General features: G+C 47.3%; 12 protein-coding genes across 12 annotated transcripts; 5 read left to right on the top strand and 7 right to left on the bottom strand.

Annotated features, from left to right (window-relative positions):
* The first annotated feature begins 191 nt into the window (after positions 1 to 191).
* On the top strand, positions 192 to 2694 carry AGABI2DRAFT_221574 (hypothetical protein). The gene is made up of 8 exons (XM_006461033.1): positions 192 to 416; positions 464 to 472; positions 534 to 743; positions 795 to 1139; positions 1197 to 1378; positions 1433 to 1519; positions 1578 to 1668; positions 1723 to 2694. The coding sequence occupies exons 1-8, from the start codon at positions 371 to 373 to the stop codon at positions 1971 to 1973; spliced, it is 1221 nt and encodes a 406-aa protein (XP_006461096.1). The 5' UTR covers positions 192 to 370; the 3' UTR covers positions 1974 to 2694.
* Positions 2695 to 3164: 470 nt separating this feature from the next.
* Positions 3165 to 4063, bottom strand: AGABI2DRAFT_69119 (hypothetical protein; the record flags this gene model as incomplete). The annotated part of the gene is made up of 3 exons (XM_006461032.1): positions 3165 to 3560; positions 3614 to 3767; positions 3819 to 4063. The coding sequence occupies 3 exons, from the start codon at positions 4061 to 4063 to the stop codon at positions 3165 to 3167; spliced, it is 795 nt and encodes a 264-aa protein (XP_006461095.1).
* A 114-nt stretch (positions 4064 to 4177) lies between these two features.
* AGABI2DRAFT_192632 (hypothetical protein) lies at positions 4178 to 6662 on the bottom strand. Its single transcript, XM_006461031.1, has 7 exons — positions 6201 to 6662; positions 5817 to 6140; positions 5602 to 5761; positions 5456 to 5499; positions 4943 to 5401; positions 4520 to 4888; positions 4178 to 4458 (listed from the first exon to the last, which is right to left on the bottom strand). Exons 4-7 carry the CDS (start codon positions 5480 to 5482, stop codon positions 4255 to 4257), a joined length of 1059 nt encoding a protein of 352 aa, XP_006461094.1. The 5' UTR covers positions 5483 to 5499; positions 5602 to 5761; positions 5817 to 6140; positions 6201 to 6662; the 3' UTR covers positions 4178 to 4254.
* Positions 6644 to 7187, bottom strand: AGABI2DRAFT_192631 (hypothetical protein; the record flags this gene model as incomplete). Its single annotated transcript, XM_006461030.1, has 2 exons — positions 7031 to 7187; positions 6644 to 6980 (listed from the first exon to the last, which is right to left on the bottom strand). Coding segments are annotated over exons 1-2 (405 nt in total), but the record flags the coding sequence as incomplete, so codon positions are not given.
* A 1129-nt stretch (positions 7188 to 8316) lies between these two features.
* Positions 8317 to 10590, bottom strand: AGABI2DRAFT_178392 (hypothetical protein). The gene is made up of 5 exons (XM_006461029.1): positions 10219 to 10590; positions 9678 to 10165; positions 9342 to 9632; positions 8567 to 9241; positions 8317 to 8515 (listed from the first exon to the last, which is right to left on the bottom strand). Exons 1-5 carry the CDS (start codon positions 10563 to 10565, stop codon positions 8457 to 8459), a joined length of 1860 nt encoding a protein of 619 aa, XP_006461092.1. The 5' UTR covers positions 10566 to 10590; the 3' UTR covers positions 8317 to 8456.
* Positions 10591 to 10725: 135 nt separating this feature from the next.
* Positions 10726 to 13525, top strand: AGABI2DRAFT_185384 (hypothetical protein; the record flags this gene model as incomplete). Its single annotated transcript, XM_006461028.1, has 17 exons — positions 10726 to 11064; positions 11152 to 11394; positions 11446 to 11605; positions 11655 to 11749; positions 11794 to 11926; positions 11972 to 12144; positions 12195 to 12271; positions 12321 to 12389; positions 12439 to 12490; positions 12547 to 12621; positions 12670 to 12827; positions 12881 to 12999; positions 13052 to 13088; positions 13139 to 13169; positions 13218 to 13235; positions 13291 to 13443; positions 13496 to 13525. The coding sequence occupies exons 1-17, from the start codon at positions 10825 to 10827 to the stop codon at positions 13523 to 13525; spliced, it is 1863 nt and encodes a 620-aa protein (XP_006461091.1). The 5' UTR covers positions 10726 to 10824.
* Positions 13526 to 14368: 843 nt separating this feature from the next.
* Positions 14369 to 16572, top strand: AGABI2DRAFT_204568 (hypothetical protein; the record flags this gene model as incomplete). The annotated part of the gene is made up of 11 exons (XM_006461027.1): positions 14369 to 14491; positions 14540 to 14728; positions 14785 to 14897; positions 15011 to 15152; positions 15221 to 15457; positions 15556 to 15606; positions 15663 to 15845; positions 15908 to 15931; positions 15989 to 16099; positions 16150 to 16319; positions 16381 to 16572. 11 exons carry the CDS (start codon positions 14369 to 14371, stop codon positions 16472 to 16474), a joined length of 1437 nt encoding a protein of 478 aa, XP_006461090.1. The 3' UTR covers positions 16475 to 16572.
* A 144-nt stretch (positions 16573 to 16716) lies between these two features.
* On the top strand, positions 16717 to 18601 carry AGABI2DRAFT_192626 (hypothetical protein). Its single transcript, XM_006461026.1, has 7 exons — positions 16717 to 16884; positions 16966 to 17009; positions 17059 to 17070; positions 17126 to 17179; positions 17238 to 17673; positions 17733 to 17829; positions 17880 to 18601. Exons 2-7 carry the CDS (start codon positions 16975 to 16977, stop codon positions 18452 to 18454), a joined length of 1209 nt encoding a protein of 402 aa, XP_006461089.1. The 5' UTR covers positions 16717 to 16884; positions 16966 to 16974; the 3' UTR covers positions 18455 to 18601.
* A 230-nt stretch (positions 18602 to 18831) lies between these two features.
* On the bottom strand, positions 18832 to 19907 carry AGABI2DRAFT_221555 (hypothetical protein). The gene is made up of 5 exons (XM_006461025.1): positions 19771 to 19907; positions 19680 to 19708; positions 19283 to 19623; positions 19142 to 19219; positions 18832 to 19079 (listed from the first exon to the last, which is right to left on the bottom strand). The coding sequence occupies exons 1-5, from the start codon at positions 19825 to 19827 to the stop codon at positions 18934 to 18936; spliced, it is 651 nt and encodes a 216-aa protein (XP_006461088.1). The 5' UTR covers positions 19828 to 19907; the 3' UTR covers positions 18832 to 18933.
* AGABI2DRAFT_192625 (hypothetical protein) lies at positions 19859 to 22501 on the bottom strand. The gene is made up of 18 exons (XM_006461024.1): positions 22296 to 22501; positions 22125 to 22243; positions 21939 to 22070; positions 21844 to 21881; positions 21606 to 21783; positions 21527 to 21553; positions 21446 to 21474; positions 21205 to 21386; positions 21001 to 21148; positions 20868 to 20943; positions 20787 to 20806; positions 20676 to 20738; positions 20581 to 20619; positions 20461 to 20526; positions 20321 to 20401; positions 20219 to 20261; positions 20095 to 20155; positions 19859 to 20044 (listed from the first exon to the last, which is right to left on the bottom strand). The coding sequence occupies exons 1-18, from the start codon at positions 22488 to 22490 to the stop codon at positions 19994 to 19996; spliced, it is 1548 nt and encodes a 515-aa protein (XP_006461087.1). The 5' UTR covers positions 22491 to 22501; the 3' UTR covers positions 19859 to 19993.
* An 88-nt stretch (positions 22502 to 22589) lies between these two features.
* AGABI2DRAFT_192623 (hypothetical protein) lies at positions 22590 to 24189 on the bottom strand. Its single transcript, XM_006461023.1, has 4 exons — positions 23991 to 24189; positions 23747 to 23944; positions 22965 to 23696; positions 22590 to 22906 (listed from the first exon to the last, which is right to left on the bottom strand). Exons 1-4 carry the CDS (start codon positions 24057 to 24059, stop codon positions 22742 to 22744), a joined length of 1164 nt encoding a protein of 387 aa, XP_006461086.1. The 5' UTR covers positions 24060 to 24189; the 3' UTR covers positions 22590 to 22741.
* AGABI2DRAFT_150878 (hypothetical protein) lies at positions 24171 to 25756 on the top strand (the record flags this gene model as incomplete). Its single annotated transcript, XM_006461022.1, has 7 exons — positions 24171 to 24270; positions 24318 to 24597; positions 24650 to 24831; positions 24887 to 25311; positions 25369 to 25494; positions 25545 to 25658; positions 25715 to 25756. 7 exons carry the CDS (start codon positions 24171 to 24173, stop codon positions 25754 to 25756), a joined length of 1269 nt encoding a protein of 422 aa, XP_006461085.1.
* Between the last annotated feature and the right edge of the window lie 41 nt (positions 25757 to 25797).

Genomic DNA, 25797 nt, shown 5'->3' with positions numbered 1-25797 from the left:
TAACAGCCACGCATCCTAAAGGACATTCTGTCCGTTTTGAAGACTCTGTCCAGGTCATCGCTCCGCCCCTCAGGTCCACACTGGCAAGTCGTGAAACAGGTGTGAACAAAGTTAATGACTATCGTCAGGCCCTGACAATTTATGCTTTGCAGAATATGAGCTTGATTCAGATAACCTAGACGATGAAAGGCTAGCGAGGCGGGATGGAGGCCAATCCGTCCCTCTTCTCGTCGGCCTTCTCGATGCAGCCGCTGCCCGCCGTAGTCTCGACACTTCCATACCTCTCTCATCATCATCCAACGGTCACGCCTTCGCAGCCGATTCGCTTGACTTGGATGAAATTGCAGCCAAGCGGACTGCAGGAGGTGGAATGATGAACTCAATAGCCAATATGGCCAATTCAATTCTGGGTGCAGGTAAGCTCGTCCGAAATAATTCCAGCGCGGCACTGACAGGTCAACAGGCATCATTGGTGAGGTGTCCATTCCGAAAATTCCTGCAATACGCGGTCCACTGACCTCGGATTCCTTCAGGACTCCCATATGCTTTCCGCCAAGCCGGGTTTTTCACCGGCCTATTTCTGCTTCTTGTGCTCTGCGCGGTCACCGATTGGACTATTCGCCTAATCATCATCACTGCAAAAATGAGTAGTAGCCACTCATACATTGGCATAATGAACCATTGCTTTGGTTCCAGTGGTCGAGCAGCCGTCTCTTTCTTTCAGTTTGCGTTCGCATTCGGAGGTACATATTTTTCTTTTTATGCCCTGTACAAACCTTTTACCTCCCTTCCAGGCATGTGCGCATTCGGCATCGTCATTGGTGATACCCTTCCGCCGCTTATGCGGTTTTTATTCCCCAGCCTCTCATCTATACCCGTCCTCAAGCTTCTCACCAACCGCCAATTCGTTATTGCTCTCTGTACAACATGCGTCTCATACCCTCTGTCACTCTACCGTGATATTCACAAACTTGCTCGCGCGTCTGGCCTCGCTCTTATTGGCATGTTCATCATTGTCATTACGGTGGTTGTCGAGGGCCCAAAAGTACCTGCGGAACTTAAAGGTGATCCGTCAAAAAAATGGTCCATAGCGGGCCCGGGAATTTTCCAAGCTATTGGCGTTATAAGTTTTGCTTTCGGTAAGTTGAAGCTTAAATTTGGGAAATGTTATGCACACTCATCGACACGCATTCAAGTCTGTCATCATAATTCTTTGCTAATATTTGGGAGCTTGCGCACTCCCTCTCTTGACCGTTTCGCGAGAGTGACACACATATCAACGTCCATCTCATTCATATCTTGTGCCATCCTGGCTGTTGCTGGCTTTACCGTGTTTACCGATAAAACACAAGGGAATATCTTGAATAATTTCCCCAAGGTATTTGTCTACTTTACATCACAGTTGATAAGTCTCGATAACCTGTGCACCTAGGATGATCTTTTAATCAACATCGCTCGGTTCGCGTTTGGCATGAACATGTTCACCACATTACCACTGGAGCTCTTCGTTTGTAGAGAAGTAAATCCCCATTTCACCTTCATGTTCGAACTACAAGTTTTTCTGATGCATGCCCTAGGTTATCGAGCAATTCTTTTTTTCGCATGAAACATTCAACCTTCAACGCCACGTCTTTTTTACCACCGTGATCCTCTTTTCTTCTATGTTTGGTTCGTTTCAGCTCTGAATGTGGTGTGTCCAGACCCTCATGACATTTCTTATAGTATCCCTGGTCACTTGCGATCTTGGCGTAATGCTTGAGATAACTGGCGGTGTCTCCGCTACAGCTCTTGCCTTTATCTTTCCTGCAGCATGCTACTTCAAACTCACCGATAAATCTCTTCCATGGTATCATCGAACCAAGTTACCTGCTCTGATATGTGTAATTTTCGGTGTTGTTGTCATGGTCATCTCGTTGGCGCTCGCCTTGCAGAAGTCATGGACGGTAGAAGGAGCTGCCAAGATGTGCGTGTAGAGGGTTTCTATAATGGTAGTAAGAGTCATTGCGGACGCTATAGCTCCTTACTTTCCATGTTGTGTGGCTAAGGACGTTGTATATGTGCGTACATTATGAAACTATTATATTCTAAGCGGACGAAGCAGCAAGGAAAGCACGGGTATCCTATGGCCAAAGCAAGAAGAGACAAGAAGAACGATGTGGCCCCTCACTCGATTGAGACCGCTTCTTTCAGTCCCGGTACCCCTTCGAGTTGTTCCAGCCGGCTGCCGCTGATCGTACTCTCCGAGGTCGAGAGAGGAGATACGTCCAAATCTTTGTAGTTACTCCATACGTATTCAACCCGCTCTGTCGGACGTTGATCTGGAGAACAATCGATGGGATCACAGACTAGTAGCCAGATTGCATCATAGCCTCCAGCTGATAATGGTGACCATTTAGGAATCTGGGAAGGTAGTGATAATAATAAAAGGGCACACCTCCTGGCACACCACCTCCGATTACACCAGCTTGAGTTACACATGCATTGAGAAGCTTCGTCTGCTCAGGTGGCTCTATCGGAACACCGGCAAGGACACCCATCTTTCGCATTTTCTCTCGTATATCCTGAGCAACAATCTTAATTGGGGCTTGAAGAGATAAGAGGAAATTATGAGCATGCCTGTGATATGCGGTGGGCTTCATAGAAGGCTTCAACGATAGGTATTTCTTCTTCCGGTTGCCATGGGTTTGCAGCCCACTGTGCACGTAAAATCTTATCAGAGGTAATCCAGGATGAACTCAAAAGATACTCACTTGAACAGGCTGGAGTGAAGAGATATATTTCAAGGCTGTACCATAGTTAACTGTATCTTGGTCATGAAGCGTCGAGATATGAAGCAGGGTTTGCGCAAAAGACTGGTTCAATTGGTCAATCTCTCTCCATAATGTGTCGGCTAGCAAACACTGTCAGTGCAGATTCGAGAAAGAAAGTGACTACCAAAGCCTCACACTCAACGCTGTTCTCTTTTCTCCATTTGAGAACCTTACCTACGAGTGATGGTGTATCGCTCCCAGCGTCTACATCTGCCAGCATTAATCGGGTCAACGGCGGAAGCTTAAACGGCTTGATGCTGTGATTCCATGACGGGTTGGACGGAGATATAACCGGCTCAAGCGTTTGATGCTGGTAAAGCGGATCGAGAATTGTAAAAACATCTCATTTCATAATTAGATGAAACACACCGTCGAATCATCCATAAGCAGTTGAAGAACTGCCGGGTCGAACCTCGTGTAAAGATGTGTCCCAAACACCGCGGCCGAGACGTCGAATCCACTTCCAACTTTTCCTTGAGCCAGACAGTGCACGTATTGAGCAAGATTGTGAGCGAGAGCTTTTCCCAACACGTCCATCTTCGCATCATGATTGTTCTCTGCGTCTTCCGAAAAAGCCGATTTCGGAAGAACAGAAAAATGAACAAGAAGCGCGGAAACAAGTGATGTTATGAGCGCTGCAGAAGACCCCAAGCCGGTTTTATGTACATCCGATAGTGTGATGCCCGACTTGTTGAAGGGTTTTATCATTTTCAGAGACTCGAGCGTCCTTGAGATGCTTAGCGACGCAAGCTAGGCCCCGATCAGAAAGATGGCAATGTAACAATGGTGAATGAATTGTTTACTGTCGCGCGCTGGGAATAGAAATCATTGTCCCCGACGATAGCAATATCGATTCCATGTGAGAGCACCTCTTGAATGATGGTTTTTTCCTTCAGCTCAACAGCTAACCTGATCGTCTTCTCCAATGCAAGTTGTACGAATTTGTTTTTTGTGGCGCTGCAGAAACCTTCCAGATGCATCCCACGGATCTATCATAACGTTACGCACTTGTTGGATCCAGGGTCGAGAATACTCTCGGAGTCGATGTCGACCACAAAATTCCAGGTTGCATCATTGAATTGAGGTGAACGAACGCGGATGTTACCTGAGCCGACTGTGGTATCATCTTGCACTATAGTATAAAAGCGAGAAGAGGCAGAAATGACAGTGCCAGAGTAGGCTGGGTCAAGCACGAGGTAACCTCCTGTGAGGAGGACCTTGCCTGGGGAAGAGACAACGGTTGAAAGAGGCATGATGGCGGGGGGATACTGTAATGATGCAGTACTTTATAGAGTGGCTCTCTCCCAAATTGGGCACTCCTCACACCGCGGGTCGACAATCTCCCTTTGCTCAGATACGTTCGTCGTCCTCGGTATCACATATGTCTATCATGATTAGACTTTAAACTAAATACCACTGTATTCGAGTCTAATTCGAAGGCGGTCTACCGTCCGCCTTGCGCAAACCAACTCTTTTGCTGACCACACGTCGCAAGATTACATCCCGGACACCGGAGTAGCATTTGTGTGCTTGTAGGTCCCTTGCCAGCACCATAATCCTGCAAATGTTGGGCCGCGATGTCGGCCAACGCACGGATAAATACCGGTGAATCATTGAGAGATTCTGCCCTGTATGCCTCCATCCCGAGCTAAGGTTTTGCGTCAAAGTGTAAATACAAGGCAATACTGATGAAGAAGAAGACTACGGACCTCTCTTGCCTCTTTTAAGTATTCGAGGTCAAGTTCATACAGAGTCTCGATATGGTCACTCGTGAACGCGATTGGTACCATGACTAGTTGCTTCTTGCCGAGGCGAGCTAAACCTTTGACTGCTTCGACTGTTGACATTCCCATCCATGCGGACGGGCCAACCTGAGATTGCCACACCAAACGGTAAGGATTCGAGTGGCCCAGGCGTTGCATGACGGCAGCGACCGATGCGGAGACTTCCAATATGTACGGATCTCCTCGGTTTACCACCGACATGGGCAAAGAATGCGCCGAAAATAAGAGCACGGTTTCCGACCGCGTTGCTTCGGGAAACTTTGCAAGGGCGGCTTCGATATTCTGCGCCACAGCCTGAAGAGATGCAAGGGTTAGTTAGTCGAAAAATGAATTTGACACGTGGCACACTTCAATAAATCCCGGATGAGTTCCCCAACGGTCAATGACGCTCCATTCTATGTCACCCATTTCGCCAGCCTTTCCTCTTCTGAACAGTTCATTGAGGCTGCTTCCCGTCGTGCTACAACTATATTGGGGATACTGGGTGAATGCTATTGCGCGTTTAACACCGTCAGCCTTGAGCTCTCGAGCAGTTTGGTCCGTCAGTGGCCGCGCATATCGGAAAGCAACATAGGCTTTGTGGGGCGCGGTATTGGGGTGCAACTCATCGAGAAGCTTGGCCATTGCATCACCCTGAAGCTGAGTATAACGCAAGATGGGAGAACCACCACCAATGTCTTCATACTGTTTCTCGATCTGAGGTGTTCTCCGGCGGGCAATGAGCGGTGCAATCACACGTTGAAAAGGCAGAGGTATCAGGTCACCGTCCGAGAAAAGGTTGGTGAGAAAATCCTTCGTTTCTGCGACCTGTCACGAATTTGTCATGAATTCCACAGCAAAATGCTTCCGAACCATGCTTACAGTTGATGGTCCTCCCATATTCAACATCACGACGGCTGTTCAGAATATTCATGTTTAGAGCTTGCAAAGATACCGGAGAGCATACCTGTTGGACTAGGATCATATGAGTATTCTGAGACTCTCGGAAAGCAAAAACCTGATGAACCTCTTCCCCACAGCCGGGGGCCGGTGAAGGGATGACATGGCCCCCTTTAAGGCATGCGAAATCTTGGGTAGTCTGGAAAGCACCATTTGGTGGGTTGGAAAGGACACGCAAGAAATTCAAGGGTTTTTGCACTCTGTTTCCCACCCTTGCCACTACAGAACCTGGTGTAGAGGATGAATGGGGTTTTCAAAGATTGATTAACACAATAAAACCAACCTACTGATTTGGGTTTCATATGGAGTACGGATACAGCCACTAAACAAACATATCTACGAAAGCAATGCAAGAAGTAGTATTAACAAATTTGTGATTGCGCAAAATGAATGGGGTCGAGGTCTGTGTAAGGAGCAGCAATTTAACTATCGATTACAGGGAGTATAGTCCAAATATTAAGTGAGATGACGATAATCGAATCTGGTTGTTGGCCACGGGCCTCGAAACTCAGGACCTCCCGGATTTCTGGCCTGGTATTTCTACTGCGCGTTGACAGATGGGACATCTCCCAGACACGTCAATCAGCCAGGGGTCAAGGCATGTTTTCTGGAGAAATAATGCAGAGTCAGAAGAGAAGATGATACGATGACACGTAGGAACACGTACATGAAAAACATGTCCGCAATTCAACAGTCTCAGCGGCTGCGCCTCTTCTCCGGCATCTTCGAGTTGTTGGTTTGTTTCCCTATCTTCCAAGGCAATACCAGGGCTTGAAGTTCGAACTACCACTTGAGAAGCACTGTGTATTCGTGGCTCCGTTGGATTAGTACTTGGTGATTTCTGCTGGGACCATTTGATTGCCTCTCTTCCTTCTAAATCTCCCACTGGCTCTTCGGCTTCATCGCTTTTCTTCGTGTCGTAATCAAGCGATTCAACGACGGGTTCTTCGACTGCCTCTTTGTCTGATGACTTCGTAAAAGCATGCTCTAATCCAGATTTTCTCTTTGGCTCCTCAAAATCCAACAAACAGATTGCGCAGGCAGCCCTGTTACCTTCGAGAATGACAAAGGGATATTCATTTTCTTCCCAATAGTCACTCCATGCCAGTGCCTCTCCATTCGCTGCGGTTTTTTCTACGTCAGCAGGCAAACGAGGAGCGCTGACTGGACAAGAGTGTTTCTTCTTTGAAGCCCTGGGCTTCAGGAATTTGAATCTAGGTTTGCTAAGCGGCTTCGATGGTGCTTTGGGAGGGTAATTATGGGGAGAAGTGATTATTTTTTGAGAAGTAGATTTGAGGTCTGAGCCTTCTGGAGGTGGTGGGATATACATTACTAAAGGAATCTTTTCGACGAGAGTCTTGGGCAATTTGTCGATCTCCGGCTTAATTATATGAGCATTCTGGATCGGATGACGACCAAGGCAGATGAGTAAAATATTCCAAAGGACCTGTAACAGATTGTCAAAAATCGTAGGCAAGATGTTTCGATATCACCTACAAAAACAATTGGTGTAATGACCAAGACAATGAAGCCTATTACCACCACTTCGAAGACCGTCAGGTACATGATGCAGAGGATTCCAAATACGAGCCACCATACATGAGGCGAGGTCCGCCTACAGGTGTTAAATGAAGTGTATGCCAGAATATGGGCAGTAAGGAACCAGCTCAGGGTGAGTAACGACGAAAGAACTGAAAGCCTTGATAGGAAATCAGTTTCGAATTCATGGAAGTACAGCCTGTTGCGCACCGAGTATACGATGTATTTGGTGGCGGAACGATAATGCCTTGTTGTCGAATTGGACGAAGCTGCCTACTGTCAGCACGAGGTATTGTGGATTGCCTATTGCCCCTCCTAACCATAACGGGATTTCCTTGAATGTAGCTAGCAATCCTTTACGATCAAGTTAGTAATTCGGTAGAGATCAGCAGCTGGAAAACTCACGCTCTGAGCTGCCTCACGTAGTTCCAGTACGCTAATACGGATGATAATATCACTCTCCCGATCCACAGGCACGCCCATACGCCCAGCGGTCTATCGCAGGATTCCCATTCAGTTCTCACATGTGGCGCCGCAGAATTCGGATTCTTGAACACGGTTCCAGAGAGCACGAGCAACGTTATTATCACGACAATCTGCGTAAGTTCAGTGAAGATCATGGTCAATACCGAGTGATACGTACTTGAGCAGATGACCATGTAAAATTCCATGATAGCGCAACTGTTGACCTCCTGCTCTGTAATCCGAACTTGCCCAACCCAAAGAACGCCAGCAATGAGTCTAGCCAATTATGCTGTGGGTCCTGATTATCCATTTGATTACGAGGGCCAACAGGGGCAGACGAGATTGGGGGGATGGTGCTGGTGCTGGCGGGATGGTCGTTGGATATCCGTAGCAAGCTACTGGGCGGAAGGGGAGATTGTGCTACATCACCCATAGATCTAACACTGTGTAAGCTCTCGTCGTCTAGGACATTTGAGGGACTCGTAGACATCGTTCGTTTGGGATGGTGCGGAGTTGGGTTCAGGTGGCTATTACACTTGCTTGTTCACAGCTCGGCTTGCCCGAAGAAGTGATCACAACAGCAAGACAACAGCACAGTCCTTCCTGATCCAGAGCAGAGTCAAGGAAGAGTCAAGTTACAAGATCCAAGTGAGGATATGTTATCTGTAGTGGAGTGAATGAGAAGAATGGCTTGGTGCGGCGCCGCGTGACGGTGTCCTTACGCACCAACGATGAACGCTTATATTGTGGCGATGTGGGTTAGTAATTTAGTGATCGTTCCACCACACAACTAGTCATTAATCCTGCCGTGGTCGGCGTTAGCTACGATAAACAACGACACTTGGGTTCTAATTTATCTGTACAGTAAGCTCATTCCCCGCCCTAGCGACTCGCTGCGCCCTGTGTTCTTTGGTCCCGTTTAGCGTCCCGTAAGGTTTCGCCACAGAGGGGTAAGGGCTTGGGCCACCGTGTTCGCCGCTATAATAGGATACAATTATTACAATAACATAAGATGCAAATCGTACCCACCAACTTCCATACACCCTCTAACATCTTCGCCTTCGATTGTCCTCAAAAGGTTTCGACTCCGCCAGCGGTCTGGATGGAACCTACGATGACTCTTTTCTACCAGTATTCTGTAATCTTGGAGTCTCACGTGTGGTCGTACAGCCTCAAAAAAGCGCTCAACCGAATCCCAAGTGACATCCTCGATCGAGAAGACTCTCGGGGATTGTAACGAAGGCCAAGGAACGTCTTCTATAGCGAGAGGAAGTTCAGATGTATACTTGGTGTTGTCGAAAGCTTCTGCGAGGACTCGATATCGTTCCAGCGCTCGCTGTGTAGTCCAGGGTCCAAGCGACCAGCGCTGTTGCCTTTGCTTCCGCTCTTGCTCGCGCAATTCCCTCTCTCGCTGGATAGTTTTTTCCTGTTCATGTTTTTGCGCCTCTACATCTTCTCTCTGCTTTCGAGCTCTAGCCTCCGCCTCGGTATTTTCCTTGACTTCTTCATGCAGACACTCTTCTGTCTGAGCTTCATGGGTTTGCAGCTCGGTTTCTTCGCGGAGCCGTCGTCGTTTAGCCTGTTCTTCCCAAAGGGGTCGATCTCGTTCAAGTTCGGCAAGTTTCTTCCGCGATTCTTCAATAGCAGCTAGATGTGCGGGTTCATCCTCATCAAATTGCAAGTCATTTTGTTGCTTCGGTCTCTCTGAAAGCGGACGAAAAAAATCATCTGAAGTTGTTGGGATATCATTTGATGTTCCTGCACAGGGATTTGAGCCAACGCCACGAACTGTACTTTGACCCACCATTGTGAGAGTAATCTTCCGTCCCAGGTTGAGGGATATCTTCCATAATTTCATCAAGTAACTGTTTTTCCCTTTCCCATCTCCGTGCTTCGGCTTCAGCCACTCTTCTTTGTTGTTTACGCTTACTTCGCTCTGCCCTTTTCTGCCTTAGGTCCCGTTGGAGTCCAACTGGTGGAATGGTCCGAGATCTCTTCGTGGCGGAAGTGGTCATATAATAGGCCGCGCTTCGCACTCCCAATTCATCAAACGCCCTTCGGTCTGGAGACCACGATGTATCTATCACGCTCTCCCCTAATGGATTGTCAATTAAGTCACTCATATTCAGATGATCTTCACCTTTCCGTTTGCCCTTTTTTAGTGTATTGACACTCTGATCAGGAGTACGTGGACGGTCAAATGTTGGACCGTCCGGATATATATCCATCTGGTTTTCATAATTGGCAGGGAAAAACTCCATCTTTCGAGCAATTTTTTCTCGTCTTTCGTTTCTTTCCTTGTTTAATCGTTCCCTACGTTCTCTCGCAATTGACTCTCGACGAGGATGAGATGGTTCGTCGTTGGTCACGATTGATTCTACTTCCTCTTCATCACAGCTCTCATCTTCGCTCACCAAATGGTTTCGCGGAGGTGGCATCGATCTCTTGGGAGGTGGGGAATGGGAGCCTATTTGGCGTTTGCCGATAGGTTGAGTAGGTTGAGCGAATTGATGCTGCTGAGCCACAGGCTGGATGAGGGTTAGTTGAGAAGGTTTCCGAACCACACATTCATAGTCAAGGTCCAGCTTATATATATCCCATTGTTCCTGTGTCATTTCTACGAGTTGTCTACGGACAGAGAGTGAGAATACTCGAAAGGCCATGTAAGTTACTTGACTGACCCACAGACGTCGACGATTCTTGGCCAAGTCCCTTCATCAGCAACTCCTTCGTCCCTCTTGGCATTGGGCACGAAGCGCCAGGTACACTCGCCAGAAGGTGCTGTTTCAATAACGACACGTTTTGGACGGTATAATTCGCTATTGAGGTTAAGCTTGGTAAAGTCTGGAGTGCCATGAGCGTGTGCTGTGAGTGGATCGAAGGCTGCAAAGGACAATCTCGCGCCCGATATTCGAAGAAGACGCGAGATTTGTGTGGGGTCGAGGATGCCTGGTTGAGTTCCGCTGATTCGACGTATGGTCGGGAGTGGTGGGGCGGCCTGCGCATCATCCTGAATGTCACTTAACATGGGGTTAGACGCTCATCGTCGCGCGGTGACGGTTTAGAAGCCGAATGCACGTGATTTCATGTCACAAGAAACGTCCGGTTGTCAAACACTGCAAAACTATTGACACTGCTGTGCCACAATGCTGTTGATGGGCAGCTTACATAATCATTGCATCCCATAACAGAGAACCACTGCATGCATTGTTCTGGAACAATTGACTCACTGCCCGTCACTCGGCCTGCCCAACTTTTTATATTTGGTTCCCGGCAACAATTCTTCCATGACGACTCTAAGGACATTCCAGACCGAGATAGATGAAATCCATAATCGGGAGGTAGCCAAGCAGAGAACACTGGCCTCTACATTACCAGAGAAAGAGGGCCATGACCGAAGAAACGCGTCCGCAGCGAAAGGCAAGGCCAGGAATGATATCACAAGTCCTTCATCCGCAGTCTCTCAATCTACAAGAAGTGGCAATGCCGCTCCGGTGTCATTGATAGAACTCGAGGATCGTATAACGGTATGACGACCTGCTTCATGATCGTGGTGTATGCTGAGAAAAGCTGCCAACACTTAATGCATTGTGGTTTCGGTGATCATCTCCCAGAATTACGTCTTGATGAGCAGTCCAGCTGATCACGCAATGGGGAGAGATATGATCGCCGAGCTACTGACCCAAAATCACGGCGAATATGTGTTTCGGATAGGAGCTCAACCACCTCACGCAGCACTGTTCACAGAAGAACTCACAGATACGACTGACGGTTGGCTGGGTACGGAGAGAACCCCAGAACAGATCACCGAAATCAGAAGAGTATTGGAAAATCTCGTAGACGAGGTTGGAGGAAAGGTGTTATTTCTCTTCTTTTTTGATGTTATCAAACTAATCACTTAGTGACAGGTTTCACTCCTATATGAGTCACTAAACGGGGCACACCCTCGATCTAACTTACTATTGCGACTCCCCCCTCCAAATGTATCTCTCACTCCTGAGGTTCGATGTGCGGTAGTCGGTAATGTCGACAGTGGCAAGTCAACCACACTTGGAGTGTTGACTAGAGGTGAGATCTTTACTGCGACTATTTCATACACCCCCTCATGAGTGCATAGGATCTCTTGATGATGGTAGAGGGAAGGCACGCGTTGCTCTCTTCAGACATAAGCATGAATTAGAGACAGGAAGAACTTCCAGCGTCGGAATGGAGGTATGGTAAAGGAACATTGAGTATCACCTCTAACAGCTGTTTAGATCCTAGGATTTGGGCCTCTTGGAACGCCAATTTTACCTCAAACGATCAGCAAAGATGAGAATGTGACGAGACACGAAAAGCTAGGCTGGGAAGAGATTTCTCTACAGGCAGCCAAAATTGTGTCTTTTATAGGTATGTTCTCGCTTTTAAATCGAACATCTGTCTAACAAATTCCAGATCTAGCCGGGCATGAACGATATCTCAAAACGACTCTATACGGCCTCACTTCCGGTGCTCCTTCTTGCGTCATTTTAATAGTTGGTGCAAATGCTGGATTGATTGGAATGTCCAAGGAACATCTGGCAATAGCTCTAGCTCTCGGCGTTCCAGTAGTTGTTTGTATAACAAAGGTTGGTCTGTTAGCTGATTCTACCGTCGACAATGAGTGACTCTTCTAAAGATTGATATGACCCCAGCTCCAAAGCTGGAAGAAACGTTGAAGCAGGTTACCAAAATATTGCAAAGTCCTGGTTGTAGGTTAGTGGTCAAAGTTCGGGCAGGTGCAACATCCTGATTTTTCGGTTAGAAAGACTCCAGTATTCGTCAAAAACATTGAGACGTCAGTCGAACTCGCCACGTCTTTTGGTCCTGAGAAGTGAGCCACTTTTACCAAGTTTGCCAACTCAAATCTAGACACAAAGCAGGATATGTCCAATATTTCAGATCTCGAATGTTACAGGCGAAGGTTTTGATCATGTGAAAAGCTTCCTAAGAGTAGTGGTCGTTACATTAACATTGTTCTCATCTTACAGCTCCGAACATTCCTTAACCTGTTACCCTCTAGTGAACATGATGTTACGAAATTTGCGATAGATCAACCACTAGAGGTGAGCAATCTTTAGTCTGACAATGTCAGTGGCTGAGGAGGATGCGAGATTTCCATTATAGAAACGTGGTCTGTCCCCTACGTTGGGACAGTGGTGAACGGTATTGTCAATTCTGGGACGGTCAAAGTTGGAGACGCGGTCCTTCTCGGACCAGATGCCAACGGCAATTACCGCGTCACCGCGATAAAAAGTATGCACCGTAAACGGTGAGACTGCTCCCTTCATTTGGCGTGCGGTCAATTGAACTCGCCCCGCAAAGTACCATTGTTACCACAGCAGAAGCAGGACAATGCGTCTCCCTTGCGCTGAAACGCGTCAAACGTGCAGAAGTACGGAAAGGGATGGTTATAGTACCCAGGACGGATACACCACCTCGAGGTATGTTGTATGTTTTATTGTCTCCGGATACTTCTTTAAACAATCTCTACAGCCGTCTCGCGATTTGAAGGCCAAGTCCTCATTCTATAGTACGGTTATTCTCGTTTTTCAGTTATGCCAAGACCCTAAATTCAATCAGTCATAACACGACGTTGCAACGCAATTATCAGGTATGCCATGACTGTGAACCGTATGCTTTCTGACTGCAAAGCGATTAGGCTATGTTGCACTGCGGCGTAAGTTTTGATCTCAAACGGTTGATTTGGCTCAATGACTAAGTGGTATTTTTAGGCTGTGCGACAAACAGTTCGCATGATTGAGATGGATCACCCACAGGGTGTTCTGCGCACTGGAGATCGTGCGAAAGTTGAATTTGAATTCATCTCGCATCCCGAGCACGTCAAGGAGGGTATGAAGCTGCTCTTTCGCGAGGGGAAAACGAAGGTCTGCCATTAGATGCTTTATATCTGGAATCAAAATCTCATTGCCGTGGCAGGGTCTTGGTGTCATTACGAAAATACTATAAACAACATCAAGATAAGAAGAGAGAGCACTTTTTGTATGTTTAACTAGCACAGTGACAGAATTCTGTTGTGAGTAATAGCGAAGGATTACGTAATATTGAACTATCTTTTTTGACCATCAGAAAATGGCGGAGTGTCACGTATGACGCGATGACGTGCATGGTAGCGGGGCCCCTAGTCTCCGAGATGGAGCCCAGTGCGCAGCTTGAACTCTCCACTAATCTATTTTCATTTCGTTGTATCGATGGCAGCGATCTTTGGAGCGGCAGGACTAATTACAACGTTGACTCTGGACTGATTGCAAATTCTTGCTTTCCCAGCTCTGCCAACCAAAAGTTTACATTCTTTCTCTCCAGCGCTCTTCCCCTTTCTTTCACGTTCACTGCAAGAAGATGCCAACGCCTATATTTTCAGACTCGCCCAGAAGGAAAGGCGAATGGACCGCCTTGGTGAGTCTGCAATTACGATTTTCAGTAGCATACAGCGTGTCATCTCTTACTCACATAAAAACTATACCAGCCAAGTTCGGACTCGTCCATATATCCAGTTGGTGCCCGCTCAAGCTTTGCAAACTTGTCCAATCAAGTGTGTACTTCAAATCCCTCATTCACTATGCGTTCTCCGTCCTTAGTATGATCATTAGTACTCTCTCTCTCACAATCCTCAGGACTGGGGACTCAACTTGTCGCCGAATTACGTTGAAGACGACGATGCTTTACACATGCCAACGATCCAATCGAATTCAATCTGGGGCCTTTCAACATTCTCGAAACGTGGTATTGGAAATTGTGGGTGTCTCCTTGTTGTTATTGTCGGAATACTCCTATTGTTGTAAGTTCTGCCATATGACTCTATGCGGATCTCATAAACTTTCTAGTGTTGCGTATCCCATCATTGCTGCCGCCCGCCTCCAGCAATTGGACAAGAGTGGAGCATTTAATTTCGGTGGAATCAATGCTAGTGGACAGGTATGTCCTTGAATACTCTGATTCTCGAAAAACCGATTTCAAGTGTAGATACCCATGATTCAAGGAAATTACGGTCTCATTGACGAAGATACCCCGAGAGAGGCATATACTAGACCTTCGTGGAACGACCCTATGAAGAATATGCAATTGGTGTTCTCCGATGAGTTTAATACCGATGGACGGACATTTTATGCTGGAGATGACCCGTATTGGGAAGCTGTCGATTTACATTATTGGGTGAGTGTGTCATTGGTCCGAAGACTTGTGTAGTATTTCGTCGAGCAATTTTACAGCAAACAAACAATATGGAATGGTATGATCCCGAAGCTATCGTGACGGAAGGCGGCTCCCTGGTCATCACTCTCAGCCAAAAAGAGACGCACAATCTCAACTACCAGGGCGGTAAGTAGAACCATCATTTCAAATCAGTGGCACTAACGGTGTGTGAGAACAGGCCTTCTATCAACATGGTACGTCTTCCCGTGGTAGCATCATAACCAAAATACCGACTATCTGTAGGAACAAATTTTGTTTTACTGGGGGATATATTGAAGCCAACGTACAACTTCCGGGTTTCAACAATATTCTCGGATTTTGGCCAGCGATATGGGCAATGGGAAATCTTGGGAGAGCAGGATATGGTGCTTCTCTGGAAGGAACCGTATGTTTCGCGGTCTATTTTTCCAAGAAATTTTAGTTCTCTGATCATGGTATGGCGGTGCGTTACAGTGGCCGTATAGTTATGATACCTGTGACGTGGGTACTGCTCCTAATCAAACCTTGAACGGACTACCCGTCGCAGCAAGGACTGGTGGAGACCCCGAGAACGATGGTGCACTGTCATATCTACCCGGGCAAAAACTATCAAGGTGTACTTGTGACGGGGAATCACATCCTGGTCCGAAACATCCCGATGGGACTTTCGTTGGACGATCCGCACCAGAAATCGATGTCTTTGAAGCGCAGGTGAGTATCAATCACCTTGTGATAAGTCAAAGCTGCAATTAACGTCTGATTTGTACCGTACTTGCTAATCACTCGCGCTCTGGTATGACGTGAGATAGATAAATCAGGATACATTAATTGCTGATGTTTCACAATCTGCACAATGGGCGGTAGGTCTTTCCATTTCACGATCCGTACCAATGGCGTTGACTTATCTGGTCTGTAGCCATTCAATAACAGATATTTATGGAAAAACTCGTCAGCGAATATGATCATTGCGGATCCTGCCATCAGCCAACAAAACAGTTATGTTGGCGGTATCACGCAACAAGCTACATCTGTTACGACGCGTACTGATCCCAATTCTTACGAATTCAGTGGCGGGCGCTACGCCACCTACGGCTTTGAGGTGAGAGTCGCGTCACTATCGTGGATTTGCAGTGGGGATAATAACCTCTGATGACATGTTAGTATAAGCCGGGTTTCGATGAAGGAGTAAGTGGCGGTTTACTTTCAATGAAGTTGAGATTGACTTCGGAGGTATCGTTGTAGTATATTACATGGATCTCGAGCGGAGAAATGGCGTGGACTCTAAGAGGTCCTGGTCTTGGTCCTGATCCATCGGTGCAGATAGGTGCTCGACCTGTTTCTCAAGAACCCATGGTATATATGGATATCTTCATTCTCCTCAATCGCTAACTGAATGATATTAGTATTTGATTATGAACCTGGGGATGTCGAAGAACTTTGGTCCAGTCGACTTGGAAAATCTTCCTTTTCCAGCGCATATGCGCGTGGATTATGTTCGAGTATATCAACCTGAAGACGCAATCAATATAGGTTGCGATCCCAAGGAATTCCCGACCGCGGACTACATCAACAAGTGAGTATCAACATCCTGCTGGATGTACATTGTTATTAAACCTTTGCGATTCTGTCCTCAGATATATAGAGGCTTACACGAAGCCAAACTTGACCACGTGGGTGGACGATTTCAAACAGCCGTGGCCGAGAAACTCGCTCCTTGGTCAATGCTGAATAGAAATGCTTCCTGTTCGGAATTAGATATTGGATATTTATCATCGCATATGCTATCGGACTGTAATCTCATCGCTTTAACACTTTTTGGACTAGTTAAATTCTTCGACGTTTATTGCATTTGATTCTACTGCCTCTCATATGCAATGCTATCAAGTTAACAGCAACGGATTGCGTTGGAGACGGTACAGTAATGGTGGAGTTTAGTGCTGTGGCTGTCCAGTTCTCCTTTCATGCCCACCACCACATCTGCGTACCAGCCACTACCGACCCAAGAATCCCCGAACGCTTCTTCCGAAGATCTTCATTCCGAAAAACAGACTCATTATCCCAGAAGGCCTTTCCGCGCCTTATTCCTTGTTCTCGCTCTTGTCGCCGCAGCACTAGTTGGGTACACTTTTCGCGGTCTTGTAAGCCAAAAGCCCGTCCCCTCGCCAAAATCAGATTTGTCACAGCCTCCTCCCCTGCTCGCTGAACCGACTTTGACTCAGCCAAGCAACATGTATCATAACAAGGGCAAGTTCAGTGTTGGGTAGTAAGTATCAAACAGATTGGACACCTCTCTGCTTACTCAACATCCTTAGCTTCACTAACTGGTGAATCTCTTGTCTTCTGGAGTCTATACTTTAGAGTTCCAATCATCTTTCCTAGGGGTATCTACGGACGCAAATTTCCGCCTTCTTCAATCCCTGCGAATGACCTCACGTATGAGCCTCTCCTATCCAGCCGAGCCCCAATTCTGATCTTCCCCTCCTCGACATAGTCATATCTTATATGCGTTTGCCAACATCAAGGCAGATACCGGTGAGGTCTTTCTTTCAGACCTCTGGGCCGACCAAGATATCCACTACCCCGGTGATTCTTGGAACGACCCAGGCGTAAATCTCTACGGTAACTTTAAGGCCATCTATCAACTCAAGAAACAGTATAGGCACCTCAAGGTGCTCTTGAGCATAGGAGGATGGACCTACTCACCCTCCATTCATCCCGTTGTCGTCAACCCCACTCTTCGTGCTAAATTTGTCGAATCCTCGGTCCGTTTACTCGAGGACTACGGTTTGGATGGCTTAGATGTTGATTACGAATATCCTTCAAATGACGCCCAGGCCCGGGGATACGTCGACCTCTTAAGGGAGCTTCGTATCGCACTGGATAAGCATGCTAAAGCCAAAGGAGCTGACTACCGCTTCCTCCTCACCGTAAGCATCAATCTGTTTATCTTACTGCTCTCTCTCACCTTATATGTACCTTCAAAAAGATCGCAGCACCTTGCGGACCCGACAACTACCGAAAACTTCATGTCGCAGATATGGACAAAGTTCTCGATTTTTGGAACTTAATGGCTTATGATTTCTGTGCGTGACATCCGTCTTACTGTACATATACTATCTCATGCTGTTCTTAGCTGGTTCATGGGACAGCAAAGCTCATAACCAAGCCAACCTATACGGCCCCCCAATAAACGCTAACGATGCTGTGCATTTTTACATTTCTCATGGTGTTCATCCCTCTAAAGTCATCCTCGGTATACCCCTATATGGACGTTCCTTTGCCAGCACCAAAGGCGTAAATGAATCTTATTCTGGCGTTGGTGGGGGCACTTGGGAGTCCGGTGTCTACGACTATCGCGTTTTGCCTCTCCCAGGATCTTATGTTTACCGTGACCAGAATTTGGGTGCTAGCTGGACATACGATCATCAAACGAAGGAGCTGGTCAGCTTTGACAATGAGGACGTAGCTCAATGGAAAGGAGAATATATCAAACGACAAGGTCTTGGGGGGAGTATGTTTTGGGAATTGAGTGGGGACAAAGGGGGACACAGAGAAGGCATGGAGACTGGCCCCGGAAAAGATCCTCAACCTGGCAAGAGTCTTGTCAAGATCGTGAAGGACGCAATGGGTGGGATCGATAATGCTCAGAATTGGTTGATATACGACAAGAGCAAGTTCGATAACATGCGACAGGGCATGAAATCCTAGTCTCTCTTTTTGTACAGCAACTCCGGGCTCAATTCAGAGTCGACAGTGTTCATCTTACCAATATCAGGAATCTTTTGCTCCATGGACTTATATCCTTATAATAGAGCCTCATTATGTACCACCAATAAGACATTTCTAATAGTGGTCATACAGTTCCATCGACGAGAATGCCCGCTGCTCGCACCCCCGGATTAAGTTGGCAGAACGCGTTGCCCTATATCGCAGGCGGGGCGGCAGTTGTCTTACACTCAGTTGGTTAGCGAGTATCGACCGCCTCACGCGCGGAAAAGATGGTGTTGCCGACATTCTACTGTACAAGGCCCTACAAAGTGGACTCTTCAAAATGTTTATCACACAAGGGATCATTTGGATTGCTGCAGTGTCGGGTGAGATGGGTATTGCATATAGATAGATACGTTTTCAGAAAAAGAAAGATCGACAACACAGGAAATGAGCCAGCAGTCCACACTAAAGAGGTTTTAGTCTCCCTCAGGGATGGTATGATACGCGCGATTTCCAGCAGCCCACTTGTGACCGCTGGCGGCGGAGAGACCAGTTGCGACGACTCCAAGAGCAATGAGGAAACCTGACACCCAGGACACGATATTCAGAATATATCCAGTACCTGTGATCAAGACGAGCCAATTAGAAGCACAGTAGAAATAGGGATACGCATGCAAAACGCACCCGGACGAGCTTGATTGAATGCTTCAGCTGTGTCATAGTTGTGTGTGATAATCGCGAATGCAGTGAGTTGGCAGATTGCTGTTATGAAACCATCGCCAGTCAGCGTTCATGATTCAAGCGCATTAGGGGAACGAGATTCACCATGGAATAGCACCAACCATGACACAACTCCCCAAATTCTCCTCCTTCTCGACCCCGTAGTCACACCAAACAGAATCGCCAACAGAGACACGGCCCCAAATCCAATAGCAACTTGATCAATATATCCCGCACTTGTCCATTCTGCACAAAATGCTCGGTTTTTCCCGTCGCAGCCGTCTTGGACACTCAAAGGGAAATCGCGGCATTTGTGGGAGCGATAGACCACCTCGCCGTCACCTCCGGGACTAGGAACGTGAGTATAGATAGTCTCGCATATCTCGCTAAGGCCATATTCGGTTGTGATTCGTGTGTTGAAGACCTCTGACGATTTTACTACAAGCCTGTGAAGTGAATCAGGTTACGATGAAGATGATAGGAGGTCGAAGTAAATGGATACCAATCTACTCTCTTGGTTGAGATGACATTCTGCCAGTGTGTGAAGATGAAAGACAATGAAAAGGTTTATCTTTCAATTTGGGTGAACTTACGAGAACAAGAATGGCAGAAACCAGAATGAAAGTGACGACGTATGATGTCTTGCGCATGTCGCTCCTCAAGGTGAGCGCGTCCAAGTGAGAGTACCGTCGAGAGCTTGGACACTGCGGGATGCGCACGTTAAACCTGCTACACCCGCAGAAGTACCGCATGACGTCATAACATAATCAGTACTAGGATACGAACACGACTCGCTATCTACCAGCTCCGCTTTCGTCACGCCCCAGACACTCCCTGAACAACCCTGGGGTAATGTGTGGCGATCAACTATTGTCCAATTCAGTAAACAAAAGTCAAAGAAATTTAAATAAGCGCACGTTGAACAGGTCAGGCGCCCTTAACTGTAGCACCTGTGGGTCTTCGCCCAGGCCAACAAATCTATGATAACGCAGAAGAAGCATGAATGATAAAGTTAGCTTCTCGCAAATAAAATTAGCGCACATGGTTGATACGCCAGCTTCGATAGCGGATGACATGGTTAGTGCTGTGAAGAGAGGAAAAGGCTTATCTACTGGATAGAAGAGATGGGTCAAATGAACTTACAACACCGAAGACCGATAAGGAAGGCGAAAAGAAGCATAGGAGCGGTATACTGTCCATCAGCGTTATATGAGGGGGCCGTGACTAGAAGCCATGCCAAGTAGTAAGATGGTGACTCAAGAGTGAAGAGGTCGTGCTCCTACATCGGATATAGAGGTATGCAAATAACGAGGAGAGCAATCCAATGACATAGCCTCCCCAGGTCAGTGCTGAAGGATCGTTTATTCAAATGCATTTTTTTAATGAGAAAAATGAAGGCTCACTCATGCCCACTAACGAGTCATTGACAATAGCATCGATACCTGCTCGAGAGTATCAACGTACGCTCCAATTTAACAACAAGTATATATCCACATACCGCGATTCTTGAACAGTCGCCATGTATCCTTGGCAGCGGGTATATACGGTTTGCCGTATAATGCTTCAGTGTGTCAAAATGTGCGTTTGCTATAGTTATGAATGGTATTACCTATTTCGATATATGCATATCTCGTTGGTGCAACGCACCCAATTAGAATTGGTTTCTCATCGCATGCACCTATCATCTTACCTGTTGAAGTACTGGATTAAGCTCTCGATACACCCAGTGAAACAAGCAGCACAGCAGGCGAGGCATGCCCCGATCGCTGGTGGTAGCTGTAAGCCAGATACTGAAGGCAAGCATGCTGATTCTGTACACTCACGATTTCCATCTTCCTCAGCATTATTCCTTAATATCTCAAATATAAGTCGGAGGAGGTCAAGAAGAGTGACTATCAGGGATCCAAACGCGATAGAACCCAACGACCTGGTTGATGCGCGACTAAATGCAGTGATTGTGGGATGCTTCGGCTGATCGATGCACCCGTTAGTCGTTGGAATCAGCCAAGAAGGATGGAGGATAGCACCATTTCGCCTCCATAAGATCCTTTGGGACCAAAGTAATACCAACATCCATAGGGCCCGCCAGCAAGGGTAGCCAAGGCGATATTCCCTACGACTTGAGATACCCACAGGAACGCGAACGTCTCGAAAAAGATTAGACCCGCAACTTTGCCTGATGAGCAGCTCGTTCCGGTTTCACTACAAGCTTTAGGATTTCACTTCAACTTCAAACTCTGTGATCCTTCGGATAAAGGATAAACGTACTTGGACTGCCTGGCGTCCATTTGGCATACCTGAGGAAAAGGTCAGCACTTTCATGTCGAGAGGAGCGAATTGAGCACCAACGTGGCGATTATCGTGAACGTATACCAGCTGAAAACGGATCAATGATGTGGCATCTCAGATCAAAGAGCGGATCACTTACACCGCAAATGCAGCTTGGACGAGCAAAGCAGTGAAAGCGACAGCATACACGCTAGTATGATGCTTTGAGACGTCTATTACGACTTGAAGAAGTAGTGCAGCGAGAGGTATACGTGATCTGAATCCCCAGTATGCGAGGATTGAAAATACGGCAATGACAGTGAAAATGATAGCACCCGCTTTAGGAAATGATCTATTTAGAAATAGTAGCAGGAGGCATGGTTCCAAAAATAACTCACAGTAGTACCGTGTCACCCAGTAGTACACGCAGATGCCACTAATGGCCGGTTAGGAAACTAAGCCCAGGAGCGAAAAGAAGGCGCATGCAACGTACATATTGAGTAAAATTGACAGCACGAGTGTCACATGCATGAGAGCTTTGGTGAACGCTCGGGCCAAAATGAGATACGTTGCTGACAGTAAGACTGCCGCTGCTGTGATCAACAAGAGAAGATACACTGCACTCCTGAGCGTAGGTCATTGAGTATACTGTGTCTCGGAGTAACGATATGAAGCGCACCTGTTCAATGTTACTCCTGCACCAGTTTGGCCTCCTGGCCTGCCGAGTCCGCCCCCAAGGCCACCATGCGAGATCCAGTCATTCAGGACGACACCGGAAAGAGCAGCAAACCCAAGCACCTGAGTTATGTCCCATGAATTTCATAAAAACGTTGTAGATAGAGTAGCGCACCACAGCGACAAAGAATACGAGGAAGATCGGGTCGTTGACCTTGTTCTGGGGCTTGAAACGGCCTTCCTGGTAAGGAGATTCGATGTTGCCATCACTCAGGTGTTGAACTTCTGGTTTGGTCTGATTATAAGGGGGTGGGTATGTTGGGGCATAGGTAGGTGTGGGCCCAGGATAAGGGGTCCCTTGGAAGGACATCGTGATGGTGTGGATGGAAGAGAGGAGTATTGAAATGAACTGCATGTGCGCCTATTATATGAACTTATACGAAATGTTCCAAATCTGGTATAGAAGCTAGGATAGGAACCGAGAAAGCAATAAATTCGTGTATCAAACAACAACGTGTACAGGAAGAAAAAGATAGACAATTAAAAAAGCACATAGAAGAACCCACAGAGCCAACCACGTTAGATGGAGAAATCGAGGATTGAAAGGCATCAAGTCAAAGATCATGAATTTCGCACGGGCTGTTTAAAACGAATGACGATAACCGTGACGTTGTCGGTGGTGTGGTGAGAAAGGGCGTGCTTCAGGAGCTTGGCACTGGCTGCTTGAGCGTCTTGCATATCACGGACAAGGTCAACGGCCGGCTGGTCATTAATGACGTCCCAGAGCTAGGTAACATGGCAAAATTAGGTGCATGGTAACTCAACGCAGAGGAACAAAACGTACTCCGTCGCAAGCCAGAATCAAAAATTCATCGTCGTTGCATAGCTCCGTCTCAGTAGTATATGGTGCACCGACAACAAATTCTTTCATTGACGAATCACCCAAACTTCTCGTTACGGCTAATACTCCATTAACGCGTCCACTTAAAACGAACCCACCAGCATCTGTTATTCGCTTGGCTTCTTGTCTGTCGGAACCCTTATGGTCATATGTTAAACGCACTGCTTTTCCTTTCCGGCAGAGCACGCCCCGAGCATCACCGGCATTTGCACAATATAGAACGCGTCTGGTCGTTAGAGGAGGAACTGCGACTGTGACGCCTTCTGAAGAGACTTTGGCCGTAGATGGTGAAGCAAGAGTCGAAGAAGCAGAAGGCTTATTAGAGAAGTGTCTGAAGGCACCTTTAATCCGACTCTGATGAGATTTTGACTTTAATTCCTTGCCGTCTTTGGGATCACCATTGACCGAAAGGCTATCGCCACTACTTGCTTTATTGCTGCCGGTGCCATCGTCATCAGAATCAGGCGAATGCATCGCGGCGTCTTTAATAAAAGATTGATGACCCTCATCATCCTCAATCCGGAGGAACGCCGTCACTGCGGTGCAACCAGAGTGGATCTTCCCATCTGACTCCTCACACATACGCGACAAGCTACCGTCGACGTTGTGGAAGGTGCTGTTGAGGATGTCGGGAATCGGTTTGTCTGGGTTGTGATGAAGGGCATCCAAAAGATACTACGGGAGATTTAATCTCTGAGGCACGGCTAGGATGTCTTGTTGGGTACCTCATGAAAGTGCTGGCCGCACCATTCGGCGGCGTGTTTGCCGGCGTGGCCATCGAATATGGCATAGAAGCCTTGGCCGCGAACGGAATCAAAGTCGACTACGAATGAATGTGCATCTTCCATGGTACGCCTGCTTCCTTTGTCCTCCGATACCCCTAAGGAGAATGTGGGGTGGTTGTTGGAGACGCGGTTGAGGATCTGGCGACAGGTGAATACCAAGCTGGGAGAAGAACAGGGCGCATACACCATATGTTTCGAGGTCGGCCGAGGTTATTGATTTTGAGCGCGCATTTGGGGAGTCAGTAAAGGCCATGGCGTCGTTGGAGGGAGAAGGCAATTGGGGTGTGAAGACCGCTGTGATTAGATAATAGTTAGGTAATGGAGGCGATAAAGGGCCGTGATGGATGGCGGGAGTGATAACTGGATGTCTCAGCAACCAGGTGCTGCAAAGCCTTCGCTCCAGGGCGTCCGAATCAAAGCACGCAAGGGGGCAGTCAAGGCCCACGCAAAGCACGAACCCTCCAGTACGTCCTCCCCGTCCCCGCCGTATCCCACTCACCACGCCATCTAGTCTTCAGAGACCAGCTCTACAAGCACCTTGAAACCGTCCAGGAAGGTGACTTTGATGCATACACCACAAAACTCATCCAGGCAGGCTCTACTCTCGAATTCCTCAAATATGCAGACGCTCTTTTTGAAATCATCCTCGTCGGCGGTCTCCTCCAACCCGGCGGCAATTATCTCGAGGACGGCGCCCCCGTCTCTCCTTTTACCATATTCAAGGCCAAAGAGCCGGCACAAGTTGATGAGGTAAAAAAGTATGTCGATGTCCTCAACAAGCTCATCCGAAGGTACGCCGATTCAGCCCGCGCTCGCTCTCGACTTCTCATGTCGGACTACCAGGTACAAATATCTCCAGAGACCTCTGGAAGCCTCATCTCTGCCAACCCTTCTCCAATACATCCACCGCTGGACGCCAGCACAGACAGAAAAACTCGCCATCGCCATCGGCCTACTCATCTCCCAAGGCCTCGCCAGTGCCAGTTGTCTGGTCAGTCTGACCAAGGATCATCTCGTGAAAAATGGCACGCAGATTTTCCGCATATATCGACTCTTGACTCACCGAACATCCATCTACAGATGTATCCGTCAATGCCATCACGCTCATTTTCAAAGCTTATCTGACGGACCAGCCGATGGATCATCTTTCTGCTACGTTGAAACGTGGAGGTGTCAAGGACATGCTTGCTTTTTTACCCGCCAACAAACGCGATAGCAAAACTCTAGAGGAAGCTTTCAAGAAAGCTGGTCTTACTCAAGTCGCTGACTGGTGGACAAAAAAGCAATACGCCGTTCTCAAAGATGATCTCGTCAAGGAGCTCACTAATCTTGTCGAGCATGAGGAGCCTGTGGACAATATTATGTCTACTATCAAAAACAGACAAGATGAGAATCCTATACCAGAGGCTGATCTTATTCAGTGTCTCTGGCAAGGCTGCATGTCCAATGTTGACTGGAGCGCTCGTGCAGACCAAATCGAAGGTCTTGCGCTTCGAGAAGTCGGGGTATGTTGACACCGATGGCACAATCTTTGCGTATAAATAACCACCGTCAACATCCAGAAATATGCGTCTATCTTCGAACCATTCTGCAGTGGCGCCAAAACTCAGGTCACCTTGATCAACGCGGTTCAAGTTTATTGCTACGAGGATACCCGGATCATCAAAGCATTCCCTCAAATTCTCAAAGTCCGCGTTTCACAGCTTTTCAATGATTTCCAAGCTCATAGCATTGGCAGGTTTTATACAACAAGGATTGCATTTCTGATCAAGCCATAATCTACTGGCACCAGAAAGGCTCAAAGCCACAAGGTCGGCAACATTTTATCAAAAGTACAGAGACCCTAGTCAAGGTGAGAACATCAATTGTAAACCAAGCGAAAGATCGGAGAAACTGAATAGTGTACAGTTCTTGCAAGACCAGAACGATAGCGACGAGGAAGAAGAATAATGTAATTACGGAGCCTGACACTTTTTTCTTAGTTGTCCACG

This window comes from Agaricus bisporus (genome assembly GCF_000300575.1).
Source record: "Agaricus bisporus var. bisporus H97 unplaced genomic scaffold AGABI2scaffold_5, whole genome shotgun sequence".
Classification (NCBI taxonomy): domain Eukaryota; kingdom Fungi; phylum Basidiomycota; class Agaricomycetes; order Agaricales; family Agaricaceae; genus Agaricus; species Agaricus bisporus.
This window is presented reverse-complemented; position numbering and strand designations above follow the sequence as displayed.

Bases quoted from the DNA above. Each gene is read 5' to 3' on its own strand.
- AGABI2DRAFT_192625 (XM_006461024.1), bottom strand. From the start codon at position 22,490: ATGTCCTTCCAAGGGACCCCTTATCCTGGGCCCACACCTACCTATGCC. The intron at 20,620-20,675 runs GTATGTGGATAT...ACTCTCGAGCAG, and splicing joins GCGACTGTTCAAGAATCGCG to GTATCGATGCTATTGTCAAT. The intron at 20,402-20,460 runs GTAGGAGCACGA...CATGGCTTCTAG, and splicing joins TGCATACCTCTATATCCGAT to TCACGGCCCCCTCATATAAC.
- AGABI2DRAFT_221574 (XM_006461033.1), top strand. From the start codon at position 371: ATGATGAACTCAATAGCCAATATGGCCAATTCAATTCTGGGTGCAG. The intron at 1,140-1,196 runs GTAAGTTGAAGC...CACGCATTCAAG, and splicing joins CGTTATAAGTTTTGCTTTCG to TCTGTCATCATAATTCTTTG. The intron at 1,669-1,722 runs GTTCGTTTCAGC...CATTTCTTATAG, and splicing joins CCTCTTTTCTTCTATGTTTG to TATCCCTGGTCACTTGCGAT.
- AGABI2DRAFT_192632 (XM_006461031.1), bottom strand. From the start codon at position 5,482: ATGTTGAATATGGGAGGACCATCAACT. The intron at 4,889-4,942 runs GTGTGCCACGTG...GCATCTCTTCAG, and splicing joins CTCATCCGGGATTTATTGAA to GCTGTGGCGCAGAATATCGA. The intron at 4,459-4,519 runs GTCCGTAGTCTT...GCAAAACCTTAG, and splicing joins ACTTAAAAGAGGCAAGAGAG to CTCGGGATGGAGGCATACAG.
- AGABI2DRAFT_178392 (XM_006461029.1), bottom strand. From the start codon at position 10,565: ATGTTAAGTGACATTCAGGATGATGCGCAGGCCGCCCCACCACTCCCG. The intron at 10,166-10,218 runs GTCAGTCAAGTA...CTCTGTCCGTAG, and splicing joins AGAATCGTCGACGTCTGTGG to ACAACTCGTAGAAATGACAC. The intron at 9,633-9,677 runs GTGAAGATCATC...ACAATCCATTAG, and splicing joins AAAAAAGGGCAAACGGAAAG to GGGAGAGCGTGATAGATACA.
- AGABI2DRAFT_221555 (XM_006461025.1), bottom strand. From the start codon at position 19,827: ATGCGCAAGACATCATACGTCGTCACTTTCATTCTGGTTTCTGCCATT. The intron at 19,220-19,282 runs GTGAATCTCGTT...GTTTCATAACAG, and splicing joins ATGGTTGGTGCTATTCCATG to CAATCTGCCAACTCACTGCA. The intron at 19,080-19,141 runs GTGCGTTTTGCA...TCTTGATCACAG, and splicing joins ATTCAATCAAGCTCGTCCGG to GTACTGGATATATTCTGAAT.
- AGABI2DRAFT_192626 (XM_006461026.1), top strand. From the start codon at position 16,975: ATGTATCATAACAAGGGCAAGTTCAGTGTTGGGTA. The intron at 17,674-17,732 runs GTAAGCATCAAT...ACCTTCAAAAAG, and splicing joins ACTACCGCTTCCTCCTCACC to ATCGCAGCACCTTGCGGACC. The intron at 17,830-17,879 runs GTGCGTGACATC...TGCTGTTCTTAG, and splicing joins CTTAATGGCTTATGATTTCT to CTGGTTCATGGGACAGCAAA.
- AGABI2DRAFT_192623 (XM_006461023.1), bottom strand. From the start codon at position 24,059: ATGGCCTTTACTGACTCCCCAAATGCGCGCTCAAAATCAATAACCTCG. The intron at 23,697-23,746 runs GTACCCAACAAG...AATCTCCCGTAG, and splicing joins GCGGCCAGCACTTTCATGAG to TATCTTTTGGATGCCCTTCA. The intron at 22,907-22,964 runs GTACGTTTTGTT...CATGTTACCTAG, and splicing joins TGATTCTGGCTTGCGACGGA to CTCTGGGACGTCATTAATGA.